Source organism: Oncorhynchus gorbuscha, linkage group LG22, assembly GCF_021184085.1.
Source record: "Oncorhynchus gorbuscha isolate QuinsamMale2020 ecotype Even-year linkage group LG22, OgorEven_v1.0, whole genome shotgun sequence".
Lineage (NCBI taxonomy): Eukaryota > Metazoa > Chordata > Actinopteri > Salmoniformes > Salmonidae > Oncorhynchus > Oncorhynchus gorbuscha.
This window is the reverse complement of record NC_060194.1, coordinates 11,022,404-11,048,526: the sequence shown is the minus strand read 5'-3', so window position 1 is coordinate 11,048,526 and position 26,123 is coordinate 11,022,404. Positions and strand designations below refer to the sequence as shown.

General features: G+C 44.2%; 2 protein-coding genes across 5 annotated transcripts; one reads left to right on the top strand and one right to left on the bottom strand.

The window, feature by feature from the left end:
• Positions 1-452: 452 nt before the first annotated feature.
• On the top strand, positions 453-9,517 carry LOC124009521 (E3 ubiquitin-protein ligase MARCHF2-like). Of its 4 annotated transcripts, XR_006834301.1 has the most exons (7): positions 453-814; positions 2,385-2,448; positions 3,107-3,364; positions 7,312-7,507; positions 7,602-7,811; positions 8,061-8,214; positions 8,820-8,956. XR_006834301.1 is itself a non-coding variant. In XM_046321379.1 (6 exons), the coding sequence occupies exons 2-6, from the start codon at positions 2,396-2,398 to the stop codon at positions 8,109-8,111; spliced, it is 768 nt and encodes a 255-aa protein (XP_046177335.1). In that variant the 5' UTR covers positions 454-814; positions 2,385-2,395; the 3' UTR covers positions 8,112-8,961. The 4 variants fall into 4 exon arrangements, 3 of the variants coding, with proteins under 3 accessions (XP_046177335.1, XP_046177334.1, XP_046177337.1); XM_046321379.1 differs by having other exon boundaries at positions 454-814; positions 8,061-8,961; XM_046321378.1 differs by lacking the exon at positions 8,061-8,214 and having other exon boundaries at positions 456-814; positions 8,820-9,517.
• Positions 9,518-9,904: 387 nt separating this feature from the next.
• Positions 9,905-23,279, bottom strand: LOC124009522 (ras-related protein Rab-11B). Its single transcript, XM_046321382.1, has 5 exons — positions 23,039-23,279; positions 18,419-18,614; positions 10,812-11,005; positions 10,340-10,420; positions 9,905-10,192 (listed from the first exon to the last, which is right to left on the bottom strand). The coding sequence occupies exons 1-5, from the start codon at positions 23,076-23,078 to the stop codon at positions 10,050-10,052; spliced, it is 654 nt and encodes a 217-aa protein (XP_046177338.1). The 5' UTR covers positions 23,079-23,279; the 3' UTR covers positions 9,905-10,049.
• Positions 23,280-26,123: the final 2,844 nt, after the last annotated feature.

Here is a 26,123-nt window from a genome sequence, read left to right as displayed (position 1 = left end):
CACCGGATGTATATATGTGAAGCATCTGGTTTTACGTTTCCATTCATTTTCAAATATGGTCATGAGAAGAATTCCAGTTGCCGGAAGGGGAGAAGATGTTGCGAGATGGATTTTGGTCAACTTTTTGGTCAACTTTTTGGTAATTTCTGATCGATTAACATTTGATCTCCATACAGTTTTCTGTTTCCAATCGGTAACAAACAGAGGGGTTCTACGTTTTGTAGACTTTACCCTTTGCCAGACTTGTAAAAAAAAAAAAGTTGTTTAAAAGGAATACAAGTGCGAATTGAGTTATTGCAGACGCGCACTTCACAGGTAAGGCGTTCCCTAACGGAAATATGTAAATAAATGCTTAGCACGCGCCAATAGGATCTCACTAGCTCGTGCTTGGCTCTGCCCACCTCCTTGTTTGTTATGCCCCACTATGATTTAATTTGCTCACGTTGGAAACGACAGGCTCGGATCTATCTTGGGTTAGCGAGTTATACAAATCTTTGATAGGGACATCCCAAGGATCCCGAATAGCTTGGACCATAATGATACAGCAGTGCACAGCTGATAGATGTTAGCCAGCCAGGCAGTGTAAACATGCTAACAAGCTAGCTGTCACAAATTTGTGCAAGTTACACCGTTTCTGTGAGGAGACTGCTACAAACAAGTAAATGATCCGGCCAACAATGGAGCAGATACACGGCTTGACGTTGTTTTTTGTATTCTTCCCGAACCATCGTTTTGGCTAAATGTCAATGTCATCTCATACAGCTAGCTAGCTAAATAGCTAACTAAGGCCAGGGAGAGCTTGCTGGTGACTACGGTACGTTATCCCTTGTTGTTTCGGCTGTAATTGTATTTCTTTATCTGCCTAGCCTGGTTGCTAACTTTTAGTGGAAATGTCGATCACTGAACAGTTAGCTAGCTAACGTTAGCTAGCTTTCTAGCGTTTAGAGGATGTGAAAACATGAACGTCTTAACTAGCTATCGTTAACTTTTCACCTGCCTGGCTGTGTCTGTTGGTTTTTTTGTTGATTCATTGGAACCAAACTTTGTCTACAACTGACTGCCTGTTAAAATTGTATGTTGATGGTACAATGTAACATTCGTAAATAGTATAGCTGTGACGTGAGATGCATGACATAGTAAACATGCCATCGATTCCCCACCACATACAGTACCAGTCAAAAGTTTGGACAATTCTACTCATTCAATGATTTTAATGTATTTTTTACTATATTCTACATATGAAATAACACGCACAGAATCATGTAGTAACCAAAAAAAGTGTTAAATATTTTAGATTCTTCAAAGTAGCCACCCTTTGCCTTGATGACAGCTTTGCACACTTGGCATTCTCTCAACCAGCTTCATGAGGAATGCTTTTCCAACAGTCTTGACGGAGTTCCCACATATGCTGAGTACTTGCTGGCTGCTTTTCCATCACTCCGCGGTCCAACTCATCCCAAACAATCTCAATTGGGTTGAGGTTTGTGATTGTGTAGGCCAGGTCATCTGATGCAGTACTCCATCACTATCCTTCTTGGTCATTTACCCCTCACACAACCTGAAAATGTGTTTTGGGTCATTGTCCTGTTGAGAAACAAATTATAGCCCAAACCAGATGGGATGGAGTATTGCTGTGGAATGCTGTGGTTGTCATGCTGGTTCACGTAAGTGGGCCTTGAATTCTAATAAATCACAGACAGTGTCACCAGCAAAGCACCCCCACCGTCACACCTCCTCCATGCTTCACGGTGGGAACTACACATGCGGAGATCACCCGTTCACCTACTCTGCGTCTCACAAAGACACGGCGGTTGGAGTCAAAAATCTCACATTTGGACTAATCAGACCAATGTCCATTGCTCATATTTCTTGGCCCAAGCAAGTCTCTTCTTATTGGTGTCCTTTTTTAGTGGTTTCTTTGCAGCAGTTCGATCATGAAGGCCTGATTCACACTGTCTCCTCTGGACAGTTGATGTTGATGTCTGTTACTTGAACATTTATTTGGGTTGAAATCTGAGGTGCAGTTAACTCTAATGAACTTATCCTCTGCAGCAGAGGTACCTGTGGCTCTTCCTTTCCTGTGGCGGTCCTCATGAGAGCCAGTTTCATCATAGTGCTTGATGGTTTTTTGCGACTGCACTTAACATTTTCCGGATTGACTGACATTCATGTCTTAAAGTAATGATGGACTGTCGATTTTCTTTGCATATTTGAGCTGTTCTTGCCATCATATGGACTTGGGCTTTCAACAAATGGGGTTATCTTCTATATACCACTCCTACCTTGTCACAACACAACTGATTGGCTCAAACGCATTAAGAAGGAAAGAAATTCCACAAATTAACTTTTAACAAGTCACACCTGTTAATTGAAATGCATTCCAGGTGACTACTTCATGAAGCTGGTTGAGAATGCCAAGAGTGTGCAAAGCTGCCATCAAGGCAACGGGTGAGTACTTTGAAGAATATAAAACATACAGTGGGGAGAACAAGTACACTGCTGATTTCGCAGGTTTTCCTACTTACAAAGCATGTAGAGGTCTGTAATTTTTTATCATAGGTACACTTCAACTGTGAGAGACGGAATCTAAAACAAAAATCCAGAAAATCACATTGTATGATTTTTAAGTAATTAATTAGCATTTTATTGCATGACATAAGTATTTGATCACCTACCAACTAGTAAGAATTCTGGCTCTCACAGTTGAAGTGTACCTATGATAAAAATTACAGACTTATACATGCTTTGTAAGTAGGAAACACTGCCGATTTTGCAGGTTATCAAATACTTGTTCTCCCCACTGTATGTTGATTTGTTTAATACTTTTTTCCCGGTTGCTACATGAGTCCATGTGTTGTTTCATAGTGAAGACACCTAAACTATTCTACAATGTAGAAAATAGTAAAAAATAAAGCAACCCTTGAATGAGTGAGTAGGTGTCAACTTTTGACTGGTACTGTACTTGTCAAAATGGTCTATGATTTAAAGAATGTCCCCGTTAATAGATTCAAATTCTCTTTGTTACATGAAGTTACCAATTCCGGTTTTGACACTGCAAAGAGTTGTAACAATGCTGCGTTCTAACATTGTCACACTATCCAAACAGTTGCCCAACAGTGGGAGGAGAGGTGTGTGACCGACTCCTTGACTGCTGGCTCCTCTGGCATTTCACCACCACCAACAGAGCCATGACTACATCAGGCTGCTGCCACCTGCCTGGCTCCCTGTGTGACTACTCAGGCAGCGCCGACCTGCCCAAGGTGGTAGAGGAGCCAGATGCTGGCCAGGCCCAGTACGTCGCAAAGATTACGGCCAAAGATGGTCGCTCACTCTCCACTGTTGTCAAAGCTGTGGGCTCACAGAGGTAAGGTGGTTCCTCAAGAGAGTTTCTACTCAGGCACATTTCAGTTGAATGCCTTCAGTTGTACTACTGACTAGGTATCCCGCTTTTTGTGTATGTATGGCTTCCTGAGACTGTGTCCATTTGCTTCTATCTGACATTAACCTAACATAGCAGGCATAAAATAGCAGCATTTCTTTCTTTTTTGTCCTTACAATAAATAAAATATACTGTTTTAGGTTCTCTTCTGCACTGTTGAACCAATTCAGTTAATGTGGAGGAGGAAGAGGTACGATGGAGTGTCGCCAAAAGCGGAAGTCGTGTCACAGGCTCTTGTAACGGATGTGAAACAGCTAGCTTAGTTAGCGGTGCGCGCTTAATAGTGTTTCAATCGGTGACGTCACTTGCTCTGAGACCTTGAAGTAGTAGTTCCCCTTGCTCTGCATGGGCCGCAGCTTTTGTGGAGCGATAGGTAACGATGCTTCGTGGGTGACTGTTGTTGATGTGTGCAGAGGATCCCAAGGTTCGCGCCCGGGTATGGGCGAGGGGGCGGTCTAAAGTTATATTGTTACACTCTCATTCCATTTCCTCGGAAGCCCGGATGCATTTGGTTGTTACCGACCCTGCAGAGGGTGATCTGATATGTACACAATTTCTTCCTTGGAGATTAACAATGGACAAATATACAGTTGAAGTTGGGAGTTTACATCCACCTTAGCCAAATACATTTAAACTCAGTTTTTCACAATTCCTGACATTTAATCCTAGTAAAAAATTCCCTGTCTGAGGTCAGTTAGGATCACCACTTTATTTTAAGAATGTGAAATGTCAGAATAATAGTAGAGAATTATTTCAGCTTTTATTTCTTTCATCATATTCCCAGTGGGTCAGAAGTTTACATGCACTCAATTAGTGTTTGGTAGCATTGCCTTTAAATTGTTTACCTTGGGGCAAACGTTTCGGATAGCCGTCCACAAGCTTCCCACAATAAGTTAGGTAAATGTTGGCCCATTCCTCCTGACAGAGCTGGTGTAACTGAGTCAGGCTTGTAGACCTCCTTGCTCACACGCTTTTTCAGTTCTGCCCACAAATTTTCTATAGGCTTGAAGTCAGGGCTTTGTGATGGTCACTCCAATACCTTGACTTTGTTGTTGTCCTTAAGCCATTTTGCCACAACTTTGGAAGTATGCTTGGGGTCATTGTCCATTTGGAAGACCCATTTGCGACCAAGCTTCAACTTCCTGACTGACGTCTTGAGATGTTGCTTCGATATATCCACATCATATTCCTGCCCCATGATGCCATCTATTTTGAAGTGCACCAGTCCCTCCTGCACCAAAGCACCCAAACAACATGATGCTGTCACCCCCGTGCTTCACGGTTGGGATGGTGTTCTTTGGCTTGCAAGCCTCCCCCTTTTTCCTCCACACATAACGATGGTCATTATGGCCAAACAGTTCCATTTTTGTTTTATCAGACCAGAGGACATTTCTCCAAAAAGTACGATCTTTGTCCCCGTGTGCAATTGCAAACCGTGGTCTGGCTTTTTTATGCCGGTTTTGGAGCAGTGGCTTCTTCCTTGCTTAGCGGCCTTTCAGGTTATGTCGATATAGGACTCGTTTTACTGTGGATATAGATACATTTGTACCTATTTCCTCCAGCATCTTCACAAGGTCCTTTGCTGCTGTTCTGGGATTGATTTGCACTTTTCGCACCAAAATACGTTCATCGATAGGAGACAGAACGTGTCTCCTTCCGGAGCAGTATGACGGCTACGTGGTCCCATGGTGTTTATACTTGCGTACTATTGTTTAGACAGATGAACGTGGTATCCTCAGGAGCTTGGGAATTACTCCCAAGGATGAACCAGACTTGTGGAGGTCTACAATTTTGTTTCTGTGGTCTTGGCTGATTTCTTTAGATTTTCCCATGATGTCAAGCAAAGAGGCACCAAGTTTGAAGGTAGGCCTTGAAATACATCCACAGCTACACCTCCAATTGACTCAAATTATATCAATTAGCCTATCAGAAGCTTCTAAAGCCATGACATCATTTTCTGGAATTTTCCAAGCTGTTTAAAGCTCAGTCAACTTAGTGTATGTAAACTTCTGACCCACTGGAATTGTGATACAGGGAATTACAAGTGAAATAATCTGTCATTAAACAATTGTTGGAAAAATTACTTGTGTCATACACAAAGTAGATGTCCTAACCAACTTGCCAAAACTATAGTTTGTTAACAAGATATTTGTGGAGTTGTTGAAAAACAAGTTTTAATGACTCCAACCTAAGTGTATGTAAACTTCCGACTTCAACCAGATTCATGCATACATACACACACACACACACACACACACACACACACACACACACACAGAGAGACAGTACCAGTCGAAAGTTTGGACACCTACTCATACTACGTTGTAGAATGTCATCTGATGTAACACTCAATCACTCACCTTCTTGGTCAAATAGCCCTTACACAGCCTGGAGGTGTTTTGGGTCATTGTCCTGTTGAAAACAAATGCTAGTCCCACTAAGCGCAAGCCAGATGGGATGGTGTATTGCTGCAGAATACTGTGGTAGCCATGCTGGTTAAGTGTGCCCTGAATTCTCCATAAATCACTGACCGTGTCACCAGCATAACACCCCCACCATCACACCCCCTCCATGATTCATGATGGGAACCACACATGTGGAGATCATCCGTTAACCTACACTGCGTCTCACAAAGACATGGCGTTTGGAACCAAAAATCTCAAATTTGGACTAATCAGACAAATTTCCACCGGTCTGATGTCCATTGCTCGTGTTTCTTGGCCCAAGCAACTCTTCTTTTTGGTGTCCTTTTTAGTAGTAGTTTCTTTGCAGTAATTCGACCAATGAAGACCGAATTCACGCAGTCTCCTCTGAACAGTTGATGTTGAGATGTCTGTTACTTGAACACTGTGAAGCATTTATTTGGGCTGCAATTTCTGGGGCTGTTAACTCTAATGAACTTATCCTCTGCAGCAGAGGTAACTTTAGGACTTCATTTCCTGTAGCAGTCCCAATGAGATCCATTTTCATCATAGCGCTTGATGGTTTTTGCAGCTGTACTTGAAGAATCTTTCAAAGTGTTTCAAATGTTCCTCAAATGTTCCAGATTCATTGACCTTCATGTCTTAAAGTAATGATGGACTGTCATTTCTCTTTGCTTATTTGAGTTGTTCTTGCCATAATATGGAGTTTGTCTTTACCAGATAGGGCCATCTTCTGTATCTTGTCACAACACAACTGATTGGCTCAAACACATTAAGAAGGAAAGAAATTCCACAAATGAACTTTTAAAAAGACACAGGCCATTTGTTAATAAAGGCATTCCAGGTGTCTACCTCATGAAGCTGGTTGAGAGAATTCCAAGTGTGCAAAGCTGTCATCAAAGCAAGGGGTGGCTACTTTGAAGAATCTCGCATATTAAAAATATTTTTATTTAACACCTTTTTTGGTTCGTAAATGATTCTATATGTGTTATTTCATAGTTTTCATGTTTTTCTGCAATGTAGAAAGTAGTAAAATTAAAGAAAAACCCTTGAATGAGTAGGTGTCAACTTTTGACTGGTTATATATGGCCTAATTCTCAATATACTAAGTAATCTCATATTTAGCATATCTGATAAATGAATTTTGTATATTGATTAAGTAAATGTCTCCTGTTTATATGTACATTATGGTTCGAGCCCTGAATACCATGGCTGTCATCCAATCAGTTCATCAGACCGTATACCATGGGTATGATAAAACATTTATTTTTACAGATCTAATTATGTTGGTAACCAGCTTGTAATAGCAATAAGGCACCTCGGGGGGGGTTGTGATATATTGGCCATATATCACATGTACCACACCTCGGGCCTTATTTCGTAAGTATGTAATGTGTTTTGAAATGAGTGGTCACTAAGCACTTTTTTTTTTCTCCCTTATTTGTCCAGTAATGAAGGCATGTGTCGTATCTGCCACGAGGGGGTCGGTGGTGAGACGCTGCTCTCCCCTTGTGACTGCACAGGGACCCTGGGTAAGGTGCACAAGAGCTGCCTGGAGAAGTGGCTGTCGTCCTCCAACACCAGTTACTGTGAGCTCTGCCACACAGAGTTCACTGTTGAACGGCGACCCCAGCCCCTCAAACAGGTACAACATTGGCACTGTGTGTGTGTCCTCAAACACCATAATAATTGACGGGAAAAAGACTAATAATAGTGGTCCTTTCCTTGCATCCTCTCAGTGGTTGCGGGACCCGGGGCCTCGCAGTGAGAAACGCACGCTGCTGTGCGACATGGCCTGCTTCCTGCTCATCACGCCACTGGCAGCCATCTCCGGCTGGCTGTGTCTGAGGGGAGCCCAGGACCACCTGACCCTCAACAGCCGTTTGGGGGCCGTGGGACTCATTGCCCTCACCATCGCCCTCTTCACCATCTACATCCTCTGGACACTGGTAACTAGGCCCCACACAGAGACCAGATACACATGACATTTTAGTCATTTGTCAGGTGCTCCTATCCAGAGTGACTTACAGTTAGTGCATTCATCTTGAGATAGATGTAATTTCTATCTCAGTAGAGTCAAGTGCAAGTGCTGGTAAAGTGTTCCTTTGGTATTTATGTATTTTTTGGGGGGGAGAGGGGTGAGGAGGAGGATTACTTAAGATACTGTTTGTGGAAGATGGGCAGGGACTCTGTCCTAGTTTCAGGGAGCAGAGCTTGGACTGGGCTGCGTGGGAGCTGCCCTCCTGTAAGAGTGGGAGACCTAAGGTGGCAGGACGGCATGCTTGGGTTGGGGTGTAGGATTTGAGCGTAGTCTGAAGGTAGGGACGGGCAGTTCCTCTTGCTGTTCCGTAGGTAAGTACCATGGTCACACAGAACACACACACACCTCATGGATTACTTTACACCACCTTTGTTAATTGACAGCATTTTTTTTGCAGTATAAATGTGTGCTTTACAATAGCTATTAGTACATTTTGTAAGATGAATAATACTTTTTTTTTTTTTCTTGTCTGAAATTCTGTACCCTTCCCATTTTATATTCAGGGGAGACAAGTAATGAGCCAATATAAATATTTTTTGTCTGCAACAATCTTTTGTCTCTTCTCTGGAAAGACTATTGTACTCTGAAAAAATACTTAGTTACAATAGTTACAAAATCAGCAACTGACACGGAACCATTTTGTAGACCAAATACAAATGTCATACAATATGTTTCACGTGTTTGTGAGCAGAGTTGGGGTCAATTCCATTTTAATTCCAGTCAATTCAGGAAATACACTGAAATTCCAAGTATCTTCAATGCTTTTCAATTGGACATGGGTTTGCTCTCTGAATTGAAAGGGAATTGATACCTGGTTGTGCGTGCCTGCAATAGCAACCATATATTCAGAGATTCTGCTCTGTGCAGGTCATATCAAATGTCTAGTTTCATTGACTTCTGTCTTCGTGCCCCTCAGGTATCATTCCGCTATCACTGTCAGTTATACTCCGAGTGGAGGAGGACCAATCAGAAAGTGCGCCTGCTAATGCCCGACATAAAAGCAGCGCACTCCACTCAACATTCCGTGCCGACGAAGTCAACCAAGAAAATGACTGACGAGACCATCGTATGAGCACCGAGCGACGTGTTCTCGCAAATAAAGTGTTACATAACTCTAACTTCTGCGCTCTTAAGGACCATTCTGGGGGATTATTTTTCCATATTCACTTTTGAAGCACTTGAGCCCATTTAAGCACTATAACCATTTTGATTTTGGGATATTTTGGACTCGTAGAAGGATGTGCCACTGATGTCATCGCCGGATTATGAACAATGGACTGGAACATAAGGTGACAGCCAATAGCGGGATACTGATGCAGCATGTTAATACAGTAACATACCATCCCACCCCATCACAATGTATTTATCTTTTTTTGGACAACTGCCATCCAATAGACTTGTGAATTTACTCAGAACGACCATGTTTAAATATGATGTTCTCTGTTTACGAAAAAATCTTTTCCCTTTTTGAAGTTGGGAGGAGAGAGTGGGCTTTGGTGTCAGTCAATGTATACAAAAGTATTTGATGTCATTTTAGTCTTCCTGTTGGACTCCTTTTGAGTAAGCTGGGTCATTGTGGAATAAAATATAAGGGACTCTTGTCACCGTACAATGGCTTGCATGTGTAAAATGTCATGTGTTCTGAAACTCTTTGTGCTTCTTATACAGGAGTATTGGATCTGTAACAATTTAGCTCCCGTGTGGCGCAGCGGTCTAAGGCACTGCGAGTGCAAGAGGCGTCCCTGGTTCAAATTCAGGCTGTGATTGGGAGTCCCATAAGGCAGCGCACAATTGGCCCAGCGTCGTCTAGGTTTGACCGGGGTAGGCTGTCATTGTAAATAAGAATTTGTTCTTAACTGACTTGTCTAGTTAAATGTAAAAAAATATATATTTCCTGCACCACTCCATACCACCATCTAGTGAATGTTTATGGGATTACTCTCCTTGCAGGTCCAGAAGGAGTAAAAAGTAAACAGGTACCATGAAAGAGATCCACTCAACTACTTGTATTATAAAATTTAATTTCATGGCATTAATATGTGAGTGAACAAGCTATCAAAAAACAAATAAATATATTACACAAAATGAAGAAAGCACAACACTTTGAGATGACAGAAAGGGAGGAACGGTGATGGTCATCAATGGGTTACAGGTTCTGGCAGCACTGCAGTTTGTTCCCTTTCTGGTCTGTGGTGGGTGGAACACTTATGTCCACCACATTGTTTCCAGGGGACTCGTCATGGGCAGACCGCTCGGCGATCTGCTTCTGCGATACGATGCGATAGATTTCTGCGGAGAGTAGACTAGACTGTTGTGGTGCATCTCAGTACTTCAAAGAGGATTTCTTTCCTATTCTCTAGTCTACTTAATCTGCACGTGTCTAAGAACCAAAAATTGGGAAATGTCAAATCAATTTGCTTTGCTCTTGTACTGTACCTGTAAGGATGTTCTTGAAAGCTTCTTCTACATTTGTTGAATCCAAGGCTGAAGTTTCAATAAAGGATAGAGTGTTCTTCTCTGCAGGGTTAAAGAAAAGGCAAAGTGAGTCACACATCAAGAAATTGTTCTAGGACAGAATCCTTCTGTATTACACATTGATTCCCAATATTATACTCTCCTCCCTTCCCTTGTGATGACCACTGATATACAAGTTCCAGATAGGTGAAAGCAACTATATGGTGTTGCTCTCATTTCACTTTCATCCTATCCATCTCTTCAGTGGTCGTTTAGGACCACAAAATATAAAGAGGAGACTCTTCCAAGATTGTCCCAATAAGCCCTTCTACCCCTGAGCCTGGTCCTAGATGCCATGGTCCTACAAGCCATGACAATGACCATAGGAGTTGACAAGACAGCACAATTAGATCTGTGGCCAGGCTATGTTTCCTCTGCCAAAATATGCAAGTACCTGCAAAAGCCCGGGCCTCGTCCGTGGGCACGGCCCTGAGATGGCGCAGGTCGCTCTTGTTGCCCGCCAGCATGATGACTATGTTGTTGTCGGCATGATCCCTCAGTTCCTTCAACCAGCGCTCCACGTTTTCATAGGTCAAGTGCTTGGCGATGTCATACACTAGAAGAGCACCAACTGCCCCTCTGTAATAGCTGTCGGAAAGAGACTGCGTCTCAATCTCAATGCACAAACAGACAATGTATGTATCCCAAGTGAGGCTCCATGTCAGGCACTGACTGATGAGGCTTGTAATCGGCTAGTGCTCAACAAACCCGATCTCGGTGAGCTATAGGGTATGCAGGTTTATGTTCCACACTTCAACCCAGCACTAAAACACCTGATTCAACTAATCAAGGACTTGAGCAGTTGATTGATTTGAATCACCTTTTACCTCTCTGAGACTATAATTTGAGACCACTACATTATACATAAAATGGTGCCGGAGAAGAATATAATAAATATATGCCATTTAGCACTCTTTTATCCAAAGCGACTTACAGTCATGTGTGCATACATTCTACGTATGGGTGGTCCCGGGGATTGAACCCACTACCCTGGCGTTACAAGCGCCATGCTCTACCAACTGAGCTACAGAAGAAAGCAGACGTTTTACGTGCCCCCAACGATTGTGTTTTTTAATTATTTTTTAAACTTATCTTGTACAAGATGTTGCCGCTACCATCTCTTATGACCAAAAATAACTTTTGGACATCAGGACTGCAATTACTCACCACGGACTGGCAGAATCCTTTTTATTTTTCCTTTAATGAGTCTGATGAGCTTGATGCGAACGATATACTGCTTTCTCGGGAACAGGCCCAGATCCCCATGATTTCCGTTAAGAGGAGGCAGAGAAAAAGGGGCTGGAGGGCGGGTTGCCTTCTGAGAATTTGTAGATGATCAAATAAACCCACACTTTCCTTCCATTCTGCTAGCAAACATGTCATCTTTGGACAATAAATTACCTACGCGGAACATTAAACTACTAACGGGACATTCAAAACTGTAATATCTTAAGCTTCACTGAGTCGTGGCTGAACGACAACACTATCAACATACAGCTGGCTGGTTTACGCTGCACCGGCAGGATAGAACAACGGCGTCTGTTAAGACGAGGGGTGGGGTGCTATGTATTTTTGTAAATAACAGCTGGTGCACGATATCTAAGGAAGTCTCAAGCTATTGCTCGCCTGATGTAGAGTATCTCATGATAAGCTGTAGACCACACTATCTACCTAGAGAGTTCTAATCTGTATTTTTCGTAGCTGTTTACATACCACCACAGACTGAGGCTGGCACTAAGACAGCATAGAATGAGCTGTATTCCGCCATAAGCAAACAAGAAAACGCTCACGCAGAGGCGGTGCTCCACGTAGCCGGGGACTTTAATGCAAACTTCTATCAGCATGTTAAACGTGCAACTTGAGGAAAAAAACTCTGCACCACCTGTACTCCACACACAGAGACACATACAAAGCTTTCCCTCGTCCTCCATTTGGCAAATCTGACCATAATTATATCCTCCTAATTCCTGCTTACAAGCAAAAATTAAAGCAGGACGAACCAGTGACTAGATCCAATAAAGTGGTCAGATGAAGCCGATGCTAAGCTACAGGATTGTTTTTCTAGCACACACTGGAAAATTCCTGTGTGTGCTAGATGGCATTGACAAGTACACCACATCAGTCATTGGCTTTATCAGTAAGCGCATTGATGACGTCGTCCCCACTGTGACCATGCATATATACCCCAACCAGAAGCCATGGATTACAGGCAACATCCGCACCGAGCTAAAGGCTAGAGCTGCCGCTTTCAAGGAGCGGGACTCTAACCTGGAAGTTTATAAGAAATCCCACTATGCCCGGCGACAAACCATCCAACAGGCAAAGCCTCAATACACGAGCCTACCAGACAAGCTAAACTACTTCTATGCTCGCTTAGAGGCAAATAACACTGAAACATGCATGAGAGCACCAGCTGTTCTGAAAGACTGTGTAATCACGCTCTCCGCAGCCGATGTAAGATCTTTTAAACAGGTCAACATTCACAATTCCGCAGGGCCAGATGGATTACCGGGACGTGTACTGAGAGCATGCGCTGACCAACTGGCAAGTGTCTTCACTGACATTTTCAACCTCTCACTGTCGGAGTCTGTAATGCCAACATGTTTTAAGCAGACCACCATCGTGCCTGTGCCCAAGAACACTAAGGTAGACTGCCTAAATGACTACTGACCCGTAGCACTCACGTCTGTAGCCATGAAGTGCTCTTACAGGCTGGCTCACATCAACACAATTATCCCAGGAACCCTAGACCCACTCCAATTTGCATACCGCCCCAATAGATCCACAGATGATGCAATCACTATTGCACTACACACTGCCCTTTCCCACCTGGACAAAAGGAACACCTTTGTGAGAATGCTATTCATTAACTACAGCTCTACATAGTGCCCTCAAAGCTCATCAATAAGCTAAGGACCCTGGGACTAAACACCTCCCTCTGCAACTGGATCCTGGACTTCCTGACGGGCCTCCCCCAGGTGGTAAGGGTAGGTAACTACACATCCGCCATGCTGATCCTCAACACTGGGCCCCTTGGGTGCGTGCTCAGTCTCCTCCTGTACTCCCTGTTCACTCACAACTGCACAGCCAGGCATGACTCCAACACCATTAAGTTTGCAGATGACACAACAGTGGTAGACCTGATCAACGATGAGACAGCCTTTAGGGAGAAGGTCAGAGACCTGGCCGTGTGGTGCCAGGATAACAACCTCTCCCTCAACGTGATCAAGACAAAGGAGATGATTGTGTACTACAGGAAAAGGAGGACCAAGCACGCCCCCATTCTCATCGACGGGGCTGCAGTGGAGCAGATTGAGAGCTTCAAGTTCCTTGGTGTCCACATCACCAGCAAACTAACATGGTCCAAGCACACCAAGACAGTCGTGAAGAGGGCACGACAAAACCTATTCTCCCTCAGAGGACTGAAAAGATTTGGCATGGGTCCTCAGATCCTCAAAAGCTGCACCATCGAGAGCACTGGTTGCATCACTGCCTGGTATGGCAACTGCTCGGCCTCTGAAATTGTCAGACTCCAGCCACTCTAGTCATAGACTGTTCTCTCTCGCTACCGCATGGCAATCAGTACCGGAGCGCAAAGTCTAAGTCCAGGAGGCTTCTAAACAGCTTCTACCCCCCATGCCATAAGACTCCTGAACACCTCCACTCCCACTCCCCAGGTGCTCTAATTTTTTTTACTTCTGTAACCGTAAAAGCCTTGGTTTCATGCATGTTAACATTAGAAGCCTACTCCCTAAGTTTGTTTTACTCACTGCTTTAGCACACTCAGCCAACCCGGATGTTTTAGCCGTTTCTGAATCCTGGCTTAGGAAAACCACCAAAAACCCTGAAACCTCCATCCCTAACTATAACATTTTCCGCCAAGATAGAACTGCCAAAGGGGGCGGTGTTGCGATCTACTGCAAAGATAGCTTGCAGAGTTCTGTCTTTACCATCCAGGTCTGTACCCAAACAATTCGAGCTTCTACTTCTAAAAATGCACCTTTCCAGAAACAAGTCTCACACTGTTGCCACTAGCTATAGACCGACACCATATGTGAATTGATTGCCCCCCATCTGTCTTCTGAGCTCGTGCTACTAGGTGACCTAAACTGGGACATGCTTAACACCTCGCCCATCCTACAATCTAAGCTTAATGCCCTCAATCTCACACAAATTATCAATGAACCTAACAGGTACATCCCCAAATCCGTAAACACGTGCACCCTCATAGATATCATCCTAACTAACTCGCCCTCCAAGTACACCTCTGCTGTTTTCAATCTAGATCTCAGCGATCACTGCCTTATTGCCTGCGTCCGTAATGGGTCTGCGACCACCCCTCATCACTGTCAAACGCTCCCTAAAACACTTCTGCAAACAGGCCTTTCTAATCGACCTGGCCGGGGTATCCTGGAATGACATTGACCTCATCCCGTCAGTAGAGGATGCCTGGTTATTCTTTAAAAGTGCCTTCCTCACCATCTTAAATAAGCATGCCCCGTTCATAAAAATTAGAACTAGGAATAGATATAGCCCTTGGTTCACTCCAGACCTGTCTGCCCTTGACCAGCACAAAAACATCCTGTGGCGTTCTGCATTAGCATCGAATAGCCCCAGTGATATGCAACTTTTCAGGGAAGTTAGCTTTCTTAACTGCCTGTGTATATTAAGGCTAGCTTTTTCAAACATAAATTTGCATCCTGTAGTACAAACTCAATGTTCTGGGACACTGTAAAGTCCATGGAGAATAAGAGCACCTCCTCCCAGCTGCCCACTGCTCTGAGGCTAGGAAACACTGTTACTGTAATTTAATTGTACCAATGTGTTTTCATTAATTTAATTCCCTTAATCTATTTCATGAGAATTTGTAAGATTCTTGTTTGCATAAAATAGACGGAGACCAGTCTTATCAATAATAGGTAACAGAATTTATTCCCGGATCGCGCTGCCACTTTACTACGAGCAACAGTTTATACACAATAACATGACGTCATTTCATTGCTTAACAGAATCCCCTCCTCTCAACCGGGACAAAGTGAGGTTAATAGTTCATTCTAATTTACTAACACACTCACAGGTCACACAACATAACTGAATTAACTTTTGACCCTCCAACATTATCGAACACCACTTAGCTGACAGTTCTAATTAACAGAAAACCTAGAAATGCACTCACTTCCTTATCTAAAAACCCCAGAGCTTAGTTTTGTCGGTTCAACCATAGGTTAACTACCTTATCTGTTTACTTAATCCACAACCCATTAGTTTCTGCCTAGTTGGAATGGTGTTCATTAACTTTAATTACTCCTTGTCCGTGTCACACAATCCCTTCTTATGAACTCATATTGTTAATCAGATATAATAAAACAGAGTATAAGTTTACTTAGTTACAGTTCCATTTAAAATGATTTGTTCAGTCATTTAATCATAATTTTCCCAACACACTGTTACCATCGATAAATCCACTATAATTGAGAATTTCAATCAGCATTTCTCTATGGCTGGCCATGCTTTCCACCTGGCTACCCCTACCCCGGTCAACTGCCCGGCACCCTCCAGAGCAACCCGCCAAAGCCCCCACCATTTCTCCTTCACCCAAATCCAGATAGCTGATGTTCTGAAAGAGCTGCAAAATCTGGACCCCTACAAATCAGCCAGGCTAGACAATCTGGACCCTCTCTTTCTAAAATGATCTGCCGAAATTGTTGCAACCCCTATTACTAGCCTGTTCAACCCCTCTTTCATATCGTCTGAGATTCCCAAAGATTGGAAAGCTGCCGCGGTCGTCATCCTCTTCAAAGGGGTGACACTCTAGACCCAAACTGCTACAGACCTATATCTATCCTACCCTGTCTTTCTAAGGTCTTCGAAAGCCAAGTTAACAGATTACCGAACTTTTTGAATCCCACCGTACCAAGAGCGTCTGCTAAATGACTTAAATGTAATGTAAATGTACCTTCTCTGCTATGCAATCTGGTTTCAGAGCTGGTCATGGGTGCACCTCAGCCATGCTCAAGGTCCTAAACGACATCATAACCGCCATCGATAAGAGACATTACTGTGCAGCCGTATTCATCGACCTTGCCAAGGCTATCGACTCTGTCATTTACCACATTCTTATTGGCAGACTCGACAGCCTTGGTTTCTCAAATAATTGCCTCGCCTGGTTTACCAACTACTTCCCTGATAGAGTTCAGTGTGTCAAATCGGAGGGCCTGTTGTCCGGACCTCTGGCAGTCTCTATGAGGGTACCACAGGGTTAAATTCTCGGGTCGACTCTCTTCTCTGTATACATCAATGATGTCGCTATTGCTGCTGGTGATTCTCTGATCCACCTTTACGCAGACGACACCATTCTGTATACTTCTGGCCCCTCTTTGGATACTGTGTTAACTAACCTCCAGATGAGCTTTAATGCCATACAACTCTCCTTCCGTGGCCTCCGACTGCTCTTAAATGTAAGCTAAACTAAATGCATGCTATTCAATCGATCACTGCCCGCACCTCCCGGCCCGTCCAGCATCACTACTCTAGACGGCTCTGACTTAGAATACATGGACAACTACAAATACCTAGGTGTCTAGTTAGACTGTAAACTCTCCTTCCAGACTCACATTAAGCATCTCCAATCCAAAATTAAATCTAGAATCGGCTTCCTATATCGCAACAAAGCATCCTTCACTCATGCTGCCAAACATACCCTCGTAAAACTGACCATTCTACCGATCCTCGACTTCGGCAATGTCATCTATAAAATATCCTCCAACACTCTACTCAACCAATTGGATGCAGTCTATCATAGTGCCATCCGTTTTGTCACCAAAGCCCCATACACTACCCACCACTGCGACCTGTACGCTCTCGTTGGTTGGCCCTCGCTTCATACTCATTGCCAAACCCACTTGCTACAGGTTATCTACAAGTCTCTGCTAGGTAAAGCCCCGCCTTATCTCAGCTCACTGGTCACCATAGCAGCACCCACTCGTAGCATGCGCTCCAGCAGGTATATCTCACTGGTCACCCCCAAAGCTAATTCCTCCTTTGGTCGCCTTTCCTTCCAGTTGCCAATGACTGGAACAAACTTCAAAAATCACTGAAGCTGGAGACACTTATCTCCCTCACTAGCTTCAAGCACCAGCTGTCAGAGCAGCTCACAGATCACTGCACCTGTACATAGACAGATGGGCTGTTTACAGATGGGCTATCTACCTCCCCATACTGTATTTATTTATTTATTTATCTTGCTCCTTTGCACCCCAGTATCACTACTTGCACATTAATCTTCTGCACATCTACCATTCCAGTGTTTAATTGCTATATTGTAATTACTTCGCCACCATGGCTTATTTATTGCCTAAACTCACTAATCTTATTTGCACTCACTGTATATAGACTTTTCTTTCTTTTTTTCAACTGTATTGTTGACTGTTTTGTTTATTCCATGTGTAACTAACTATGTGTTGTTGTATGTGTCGAATTGCTATGCTTTATCTTGGCCAGGTCGCAGTTGCAAATGAGAACTTGTTCTCAACTAGCCTACCTGGCTAAATAAAATAAATAAAATAACCTAATCAAATGGCTATCCAGACTATTTCCAATGCCCCCTCTCGTACACCCCTGCTACTTTCTGTTGATATCATCTATGCATAGTCACTTTAATAACTCTACCTTCATGTACATATTACCTCAACTAACCAGTGCCCCTGCACATTGACTCTGTACTGGTACCCCCCTGTATATGGCCTCGCTATTGTTATTTTGCTGCTGCTCTTTAATTACTTGTTACTTTTATTTCTTATTCTTTTCCATGTTTTTAAAAAACTGCATTGTTTGTTAGGGGTTCGTAAGTAAGCATTTCACTGTAAAGTCTATACCTGTGTATTCAGCACATGTGACATATAACATTTGATTTTGATTACTCTTTTCTGCGATCCTTGCTGACAATCATTTCATTTTCAAGAGGCTTCAACAAGCCGTTTTGAGGGATCCCACATGACTTACGCGGAGGTGATGGCTCTGTAACGTTCCTGTCCAGCTGTGTCCCATATCTGGGCCTTTATCGTCTTCCCATCCACCTGGATGCTGCGGGTGGCAAACTCCACTCCGATGGTGCTCTTACTCTCAAGGTTGAACTCATTCCGTGTGAACCGAGAGAGCAAATTGCTCTTTCCGACGCCCGAGTCCCCAATTAACACAACTGTTGATAAAGAAACAGAGAGAGATATGGAGAGAATGAGATAAAGACTGAGAAAACACACTGGCTGAAATGTATTTAGCCTAAAGTCAGATGAGGTAGCGTAGTCAACAGGTATTTTGCAGATGTACTAGTATCCAGGATCCTGGCCTAGAACTTGATGTTTGTATTCTTCACCATATGTAACACAGCCCTTCCACCTACGACCGTGTTACACAATGCAGGTTTTCCTTTTCAATCCTTCACTCCCATTGACAATATTGAATAAGTGGAAGGCTGAAATCGACCTATTTTGAAGTGGCATGTGTCTGTATATTTCTGTCAATATTTCTACGCGCTTATGGGTCTTTTGGTTAATCGGTTGCCCTTAATTAACCAAGGAGACATAATAGTTGATGCACAGTTGGAGTAATATCCAACTTGTACACAGTGGGACCCCATGATCACTGCTGAGAAGCACTGAGCTCAATGATACAATAAGAGGCTGACAGAAACAGCCTATTAAATTTAGCTGAGATATCAGGAGTAGGCCTGGCATTCAGAATGGGGCTGTCAAGGTGGAGTCCTTTTTGTTTTCTCTCAGTACAGGAAATCAAGGGGAACTTTGACCCTGTGGCATCACACTGCTGCTGCAGGAAGCTGATAACATGCTCCATCAAACCTGAATTGACAGTTGTGGGACACTTTTTGGTTTTCTGTTTTCAGCAGGTTTTCTAAATTATGGCGAGGTAGGAAGAGCAGAACTCTTCATTCTCAGATGTCTAGTCCACAGGGGATACTCTGTGTCACATCATAAATAGACCTCTATATGGGGTTTCAGTGGCAAACTGCAGGGTCATTCGATATCATTTCAGCATGTCATGTCACCAACATCTCAGATTGTTCTTAAATTGTTTCTGTAGTTAGAAACGGATAAGATTAGCTTTCCTGAAACATTATTTTGTTGAAATATAATTTGATATTTGAGAAATTAAGCTAATTGATTCCACCTAAATTGGACATTTTAATTTAAAGGATTAATATCTTCAATAAATATATTACCTAACATCTGATTTTGACCATAATTCTCTCTAACAATGATTAAGACATGAGGAATCCCAAAAAAATGAATGATCAATAGCCACACACAGACCCCCCACACCAATCCCACCCCAACAACCAGTGATTTAAATAATCTGTTGTGTCATAAACACTCACATGATACACTACATGGCCAAAAGTATGTGGACACCTGCTTTTCGAACATCTCATTCCAAAATCATGGGCATTAATATGGAGTTGGTCCCCCTTTGCTGCTATAACAGCCTCTACTCTTCTGGGAAGGTTTTCCACTAGATGTTGGAACATTGCTGTGGGGATTTGCTTCCATTCAGCCACGAGCAGTAGTCGGACACTGATGTTGGGCGATAAGGCCTGGCTGACAGTCAGCGTTCCAATTCATCCCTAAGGTGTTTGATGGGGTTGAAATCAGGGCTCTGTGCAGGCCAGTCAAGTTCTTCCACATCGATCTCGGCAAACTATTTCTGTATGGACCTCGCTTTGTGCACGGGGTCATTGTCACGCTGAAACAGGAAAGACCTTCCCAAACAGTTGCCACAAATTTGGAAGCATAGAATTGTCTAGAATGTCGTTGTATGCTGTAGAGAGAATATTTCCCTTCACTGGAACTAAGGGACCTAGTCCAAACCATGAAAAACAACCCCAGATCATTATTCCTCCTCCACCAAACTTTACAGTTGGCACTATTCATTTATGCAGGTAGTGTTCTCCTGGCATCCGCCAGATTTGTCCGTTGGACTTCCAGATTCATCACTTCAGAGAATGCATTTCCACTGCTCCAGAGTCCAATGGCGGCGAGCGTTACACCACTCCAGCCGACGCTTGACATTGCGCATGATGATCTTAGGCTTGTGTATGGCTGCTCGGCCATGGAAACCCATTTCATGAAGTCCCCGACGAACAGTTATTATGCTGATGTTACTTCCAGGGGCAGTTTCGAACTCTGTAGTGAGTGTTGCAACCGAGGACAGACAATTTAACACCCTACGCGCTTCAGCACTCAGAGGTCCTGTTCTGTGAGCTTGTGTGGCCTACCACTTCGTGGCTGAGCTGTTGCTGCTTCGAGATGTTTCCACTTCACAATAACAGCACTTACAGTTGACCGGGGCAGCTCTAGTAGGAAATTTCACGTCTGAGTTGTTAGGATGCCACGTTTCTATGACGGTGCCACATTGAAAGTCACTGAGCTCTTCAGGAAGGCCATTCTACTGCCAATGTTTGTCTATGGAGATTGCATGGCGGCTGTGTGCTCGATTTTGTGCACTTGTTAGCAACGGGTGTGGCTGAAATAGCCTAATCCACTAATTTGAATAGGTGTCCACATACTTTTGTATATATATATATAGCGTATGTCAAAATATTTCACTGTCGGCTGATCACAATAAACATCCACAGTTACAGTAGGTCTAGGCCTAGATAAATGCAATATTTTCATATGGGCCTATAGGCTACAATTAACTACAAAATATTTAACTTCATATAGGTCTTTAAACCATAAAAGGGAAACCCGAGTTCTTTTCAGTAACCAATTTACAAATAATTATTATTTTATGGGCTTATCAAAGTTGATCAAGTCAGAGGCAACGCAGATAGGGTGTTGCCTACCCATGTCAGAGACGCAAACTCGGTCTCAACCTTTAAGTCTTTACTGAAGACTCATCTCTTCAGTGGGTCATATGATTGAGTGTAGTCTGGCCCAGGAGTGGGAAGGTGAACGGAAAGGCTCTGGAGCAACGAACCGCCCTTGCTGTCTCTGCCTGGCCGGTTCCCCTTTTTCCACTGGGATTCTCTGCCTCTAGCCCTGTTACGGGGGGCTGAGTCACTGGCTTGCTGGGGCTCTCTCGTGCCGTCCCTGGGGGGGGTGCGTCACCTGGGTGGGTTGATTCACTGTTGTGGTCGGCCTGTCTGGGTTCCCCCCCCCCCCTTGGGTTGTACCGTGTCGGAGATCTTTGTGGGCTATACTCGGCCTTGTCTCAGGATGGTAAGTTGGTGGTTGAAGATTTCCCTCTAGTGGTGTGGGGGCTGTGCTTTGGCAAAGTGGGTGGGGTTATATCCTTCCTGTTTGGCCCTGTCCGGGGGTGTCCTCGGATGGGGCCACAGTGTCTCCTGACCCCTCCTGTCTCAGCCTCCAGTATTGGAGGCTGCAGTAGTTTATGTGTCGGGGGGGCTAGGGTCAGTTTGTTTATCTGGAGTACTTCTCCTGTCCTATTCGGTGTCCTGTGTAAATCTAAGTGTGCGTTCTCTAATTCTCTCCTTCTCTCTTTCTTTCTCTCTCTCGGAGGACCTGAGCCCTAGAACCATGCCCCAGGACTACCTGACATGATGACTCCTTGCTGTCCCCAGTCCACCTGGCCATGCTGCTGCTCCAGTTTCAACTGGCCTGGGCCCTAGGACCATGTCCCAGGACTACCTGACATGAGGACTCCTTGCTGTCCCCAGTCCACCTGGCCATGCTCCTGCTCCAGTTTCAACTGTTCTGCCTTACTATTATTCAACCATGCTGGTCATTTATTTGTAAGTCGCTCTGGATAAGAGCGTCTGCTAAATGACTTAAATGTAAAATGTAAATGTAATTTATGAACATTTGAACATCTTGGCCACGTTCTGTTATAATCTCCACCCGGCACAGCCGGAAGAGGACTGGCCACCCCACATATGCTCTCTCTAATTCTCTCTTTCTTTCTCTCTCTCGGAGGACCTGAGCCCTAGGACCGTGCCCCAGGACTACCTGACATGATGGCTCCTTGCTGTCCCCAGTCCACCTGACTGTGCTGCTGCTCCAGTTTCAACTGTTCTGCCTTATTATTATTTGACCATGCTGGTCATTTATGAACATTTGAACATCTTGGTCATGTTCTGTTATAATCTCTACCCGGCACAGCCAGAAGAGGACTGGCCACCCCACATAGCCCGGTTCCTCTCTAGGTTTCTTCCTAGGTTTTGGCCTTTCTAGGGAGTTTTTCCTAGCCACCGTGCTTTTACACCTGCATTGTTTGCTGTTTGGGGTTTTAGGCTGGGTTTCTGTACAGCACTTTGAGATATCAGCTGACGTACGAAGGGCTATATAAATAAATTTGATTTGATTGATTTGATTTGTTGCATCTTACTTATAGGTATAACCACGGGCGTTGTTACAACGTTACAATGACAGCATTTATATAGCCATAGTAGCAAACGTTTTCCACCAGAGACTGATACATTACATTTACATTTAAGTCATTTAGCAGACGCTCTCTTTCAAAACCATTCCTTCAAACTATTGGTTATGATTCGTTCAAAAGGCTGATGTCTGATTTGTCTTTAGAATTAAACAATCACATAATTATTGAAGGTGCTGTCAACGGGGGGCTGCAGTCATCAACATGTACCTTTGAACAAGAAGTCGTATTCATCGTCTCTGTTCCCCATTCTAGACGAGGCCTCTCCAACGCTTCTTTGGGAAAATAATTAGTAAAATATTTTGTCTCTGAATGACCTGTATGTACAGGAGAAAATGACATGAATTTGAAAGACAATGCGCCAATGCTGGCTGTCAAACAGGCTGACCGCAGGAAGAGCGTCTCCCCGAAATCTGCAGAAGGGGAGGAGTCCCTGTTTCTATGCCTTCCACATCGCGCCGCTGCTGTCTGTCATACTAATAGGAAACAAAGCACAACCTATGACTCCTGTGAGCAATTGAAGGTGTGTTGGATGCTCAGTTTGCTTATCACACGGTAAAACTGCTTCATACATATAGTTCATGTCCTAAATTGGCAGTGGGCCGTTGTGCTATTGGCTGATCCCTGCTACAGCATTTCTTCACTGTAGCCTATTTGAAAGTCTGCTTATAAACGTAACCTGTCTGCACGCATTGTCTCATACATAAATTATTATTAATATTAGTCAATAAATGTAGGTATACTATGAGCATCTGCAATGTATATTCATTTTCAGCAGGTCTTCTAACCAAGTACAGGTTAGAAGGTACAGACCGTCAACTAAAGTGCTACAGCTGTCTCATGAAAATTAACGAATCTCAATACTAACATCAACTGAAAAAAATACATATGTATTACTTATTAATAATATTAAAGTATAGTATCCCTCCTCATGAAGCTTATAGTGGCAGTCACAATCAAGAGAAAGTCAGGCTGAGAGGTGAGCTATTGCAGACTGCTATTACAATGTCATTACCACATTCTCTGCCATGGTCATTACAACATACATTGCATATATAGTAAGCGCTGAGCATTATACAAAATATCATGCGTAAACAATGCAATGCCTGCAACACTGACCCAGGAGACTGGGTGATATCGCTCACCGAGGCTGACGTCACACGAGTAAGGTTTTTATTCAGGCCAACATTTGTAAGTGTAACAGTATAATTTTAAACCGTCCCCTCGCCCATACCCGGGCGCGAACCAGGGACCTTCTGCACACAACGACAACAGTCACCCTCGAAGCATCGTTACCCATCGCTCCACAAAAGCAGAGCAAGGGGAACTACTACTTCAAGGTCTCAGAGCAAGTGACGTAACCGATTGAAACGCTATTTAGCGCACACCGCTAACTAAGCTAGCCGTTTCACATCGGTTACATAAGGCCGCGGGGCAGGACGGCATTCTAGGGCGCGTTCTCAGAGCATGCGTAGAACAGCTGTCAGGCATATTCACTATCCTTTTCAACCTCTCCTTCTCCCAGTCTGTAATCCCCACGTCTCAAGCTGACCACCATCCTTCCTGTTCCCAAGAACTCTAACGCTACCTGCCACAATGACTACCGCCCTGTAGCACTCGCATTACATTTTACATTTACATTTAAGTCATTTAGCAGACACTCTTATCCAGAGCGACTTACAAACTTTTGAACTTATTGTCAAGACCTTCGATAGTTGAAGATTAGTGATGGGCTGGCGGAAAAAAAAGTTGGTGCATTCACCTTATGACATCGAGTGGAACAGTCACTTTACAATAGTGCATCTAAATCTTAAAGGGGGGGGGGTGAGAGGGATTACTTATCCTATCCTAGGTATTCCTTAAAGAGGTGGGGTTTCAGGTGTCTCCGGAAGGTGGTGATTGACTCTGCTGTCCTGGCGTCGTGAGGGAGTTTGTTCCACCATTGGGGGGCCAGAGCAGCGAACAGTTTTGACTGGGCTGAGCGGGAGCTGTACTTCCTCAGTGGTAGGGAGGCGAGCAGGCCAGAGGTGGATGAACGCAGTGCCCTTATTTGGGTGTAGGGCCTGATCAGAGCCTGGAGGTACTGAGGTGCCGTTCCCCTCACAGCTCCGTAGGCAAGCACCATGGTCTTGTAGCGGATGCGAGCTTCAACTGGAAGCCAGTGGAGAGAACGGAGGAGCGGGGTGACGTGAGAGAACTTGGGAAGGTTGAACACCAGACGGGCTGCGGCGTTCTGGATGAGTTGAAGGGGTTTAATGGCACAGGCAGGGAGCCCAGCCAACAGCGAGTTGCAGTAATCCAGACGGGAGATGACAAGTGCCTGGATTAGGACCTGCGCCGCTTCCTGTGTGAGGCAGGGTCGTACTCTGCGGATGTTTGTAGAGCATGAACCTACAGGAACGGGCCACCGCCTTGATGTTGGTTGAGAACGACAGGGTGTTGTCCAGGATCACGCCAAGGTTCTTAGCGCTCTGGGAGGAGGACACAATGGAGTTGTCAACCGTGATGGCGAGATCATGGAACGGGCAGTCCTTCCCCGGGAGGAAGAGCAGCTCCGTCTTGCCGAGGTTCAGCTTGAGGTGGTGATCCATCATCCACACTGATATGTCTGCCAGACATGCAGAGATGCGATTCGCCACCTGGTCATCAGAAGGGGGAAAGGAGAAGATTAATTGTGTGTCGTCTGCATAGCAATGATAGGAGAGACCATGTGAGGTTATGACAGAGCCAAGTGACTTGGTGTATAGCGAGAATAGGAGAGGGCCTAGATGCTCTCCATAGCCGATGTAAGACCTTTAAACAAATTAACAAATTAACATTCACAAGGCTGCAGGGCCAGAAGGATTGCCAAGATGCATCACTCAGAGCATGTGCTGACCAGCTGGAAAGTGTCTTCACTGACATTTTCAACCTCTCCCTGACCCAGTCTGTAATACCTACATGTTTCAAGGAGACCACCATAGACCCTGTGCCCAAAAACACTCAGGTAACCTGTCTAAATGACTATTGCCCCGTACTGTAGCACTCACATCTGTAACCATGGAATGCTTTGAAAGGCTGGTCATGGCTCACTTCAAAACCATCATCCCAGCCACCCTGGATCCACTCCAATTCACATACTGCCCCAACAGAGTACGCAATCTCAATTGCACTCCACCCTGCCCTCACCCACCTAGATAATAGAAATATCTATGTGAGAATGCTGTTCATTGACTACAGCTCAGCGTTCAACACCATAGTCCCCTCCGAGTTCATCACCAAGCTTGTGACCCTGGGACTGAATACCTCCCTCTGC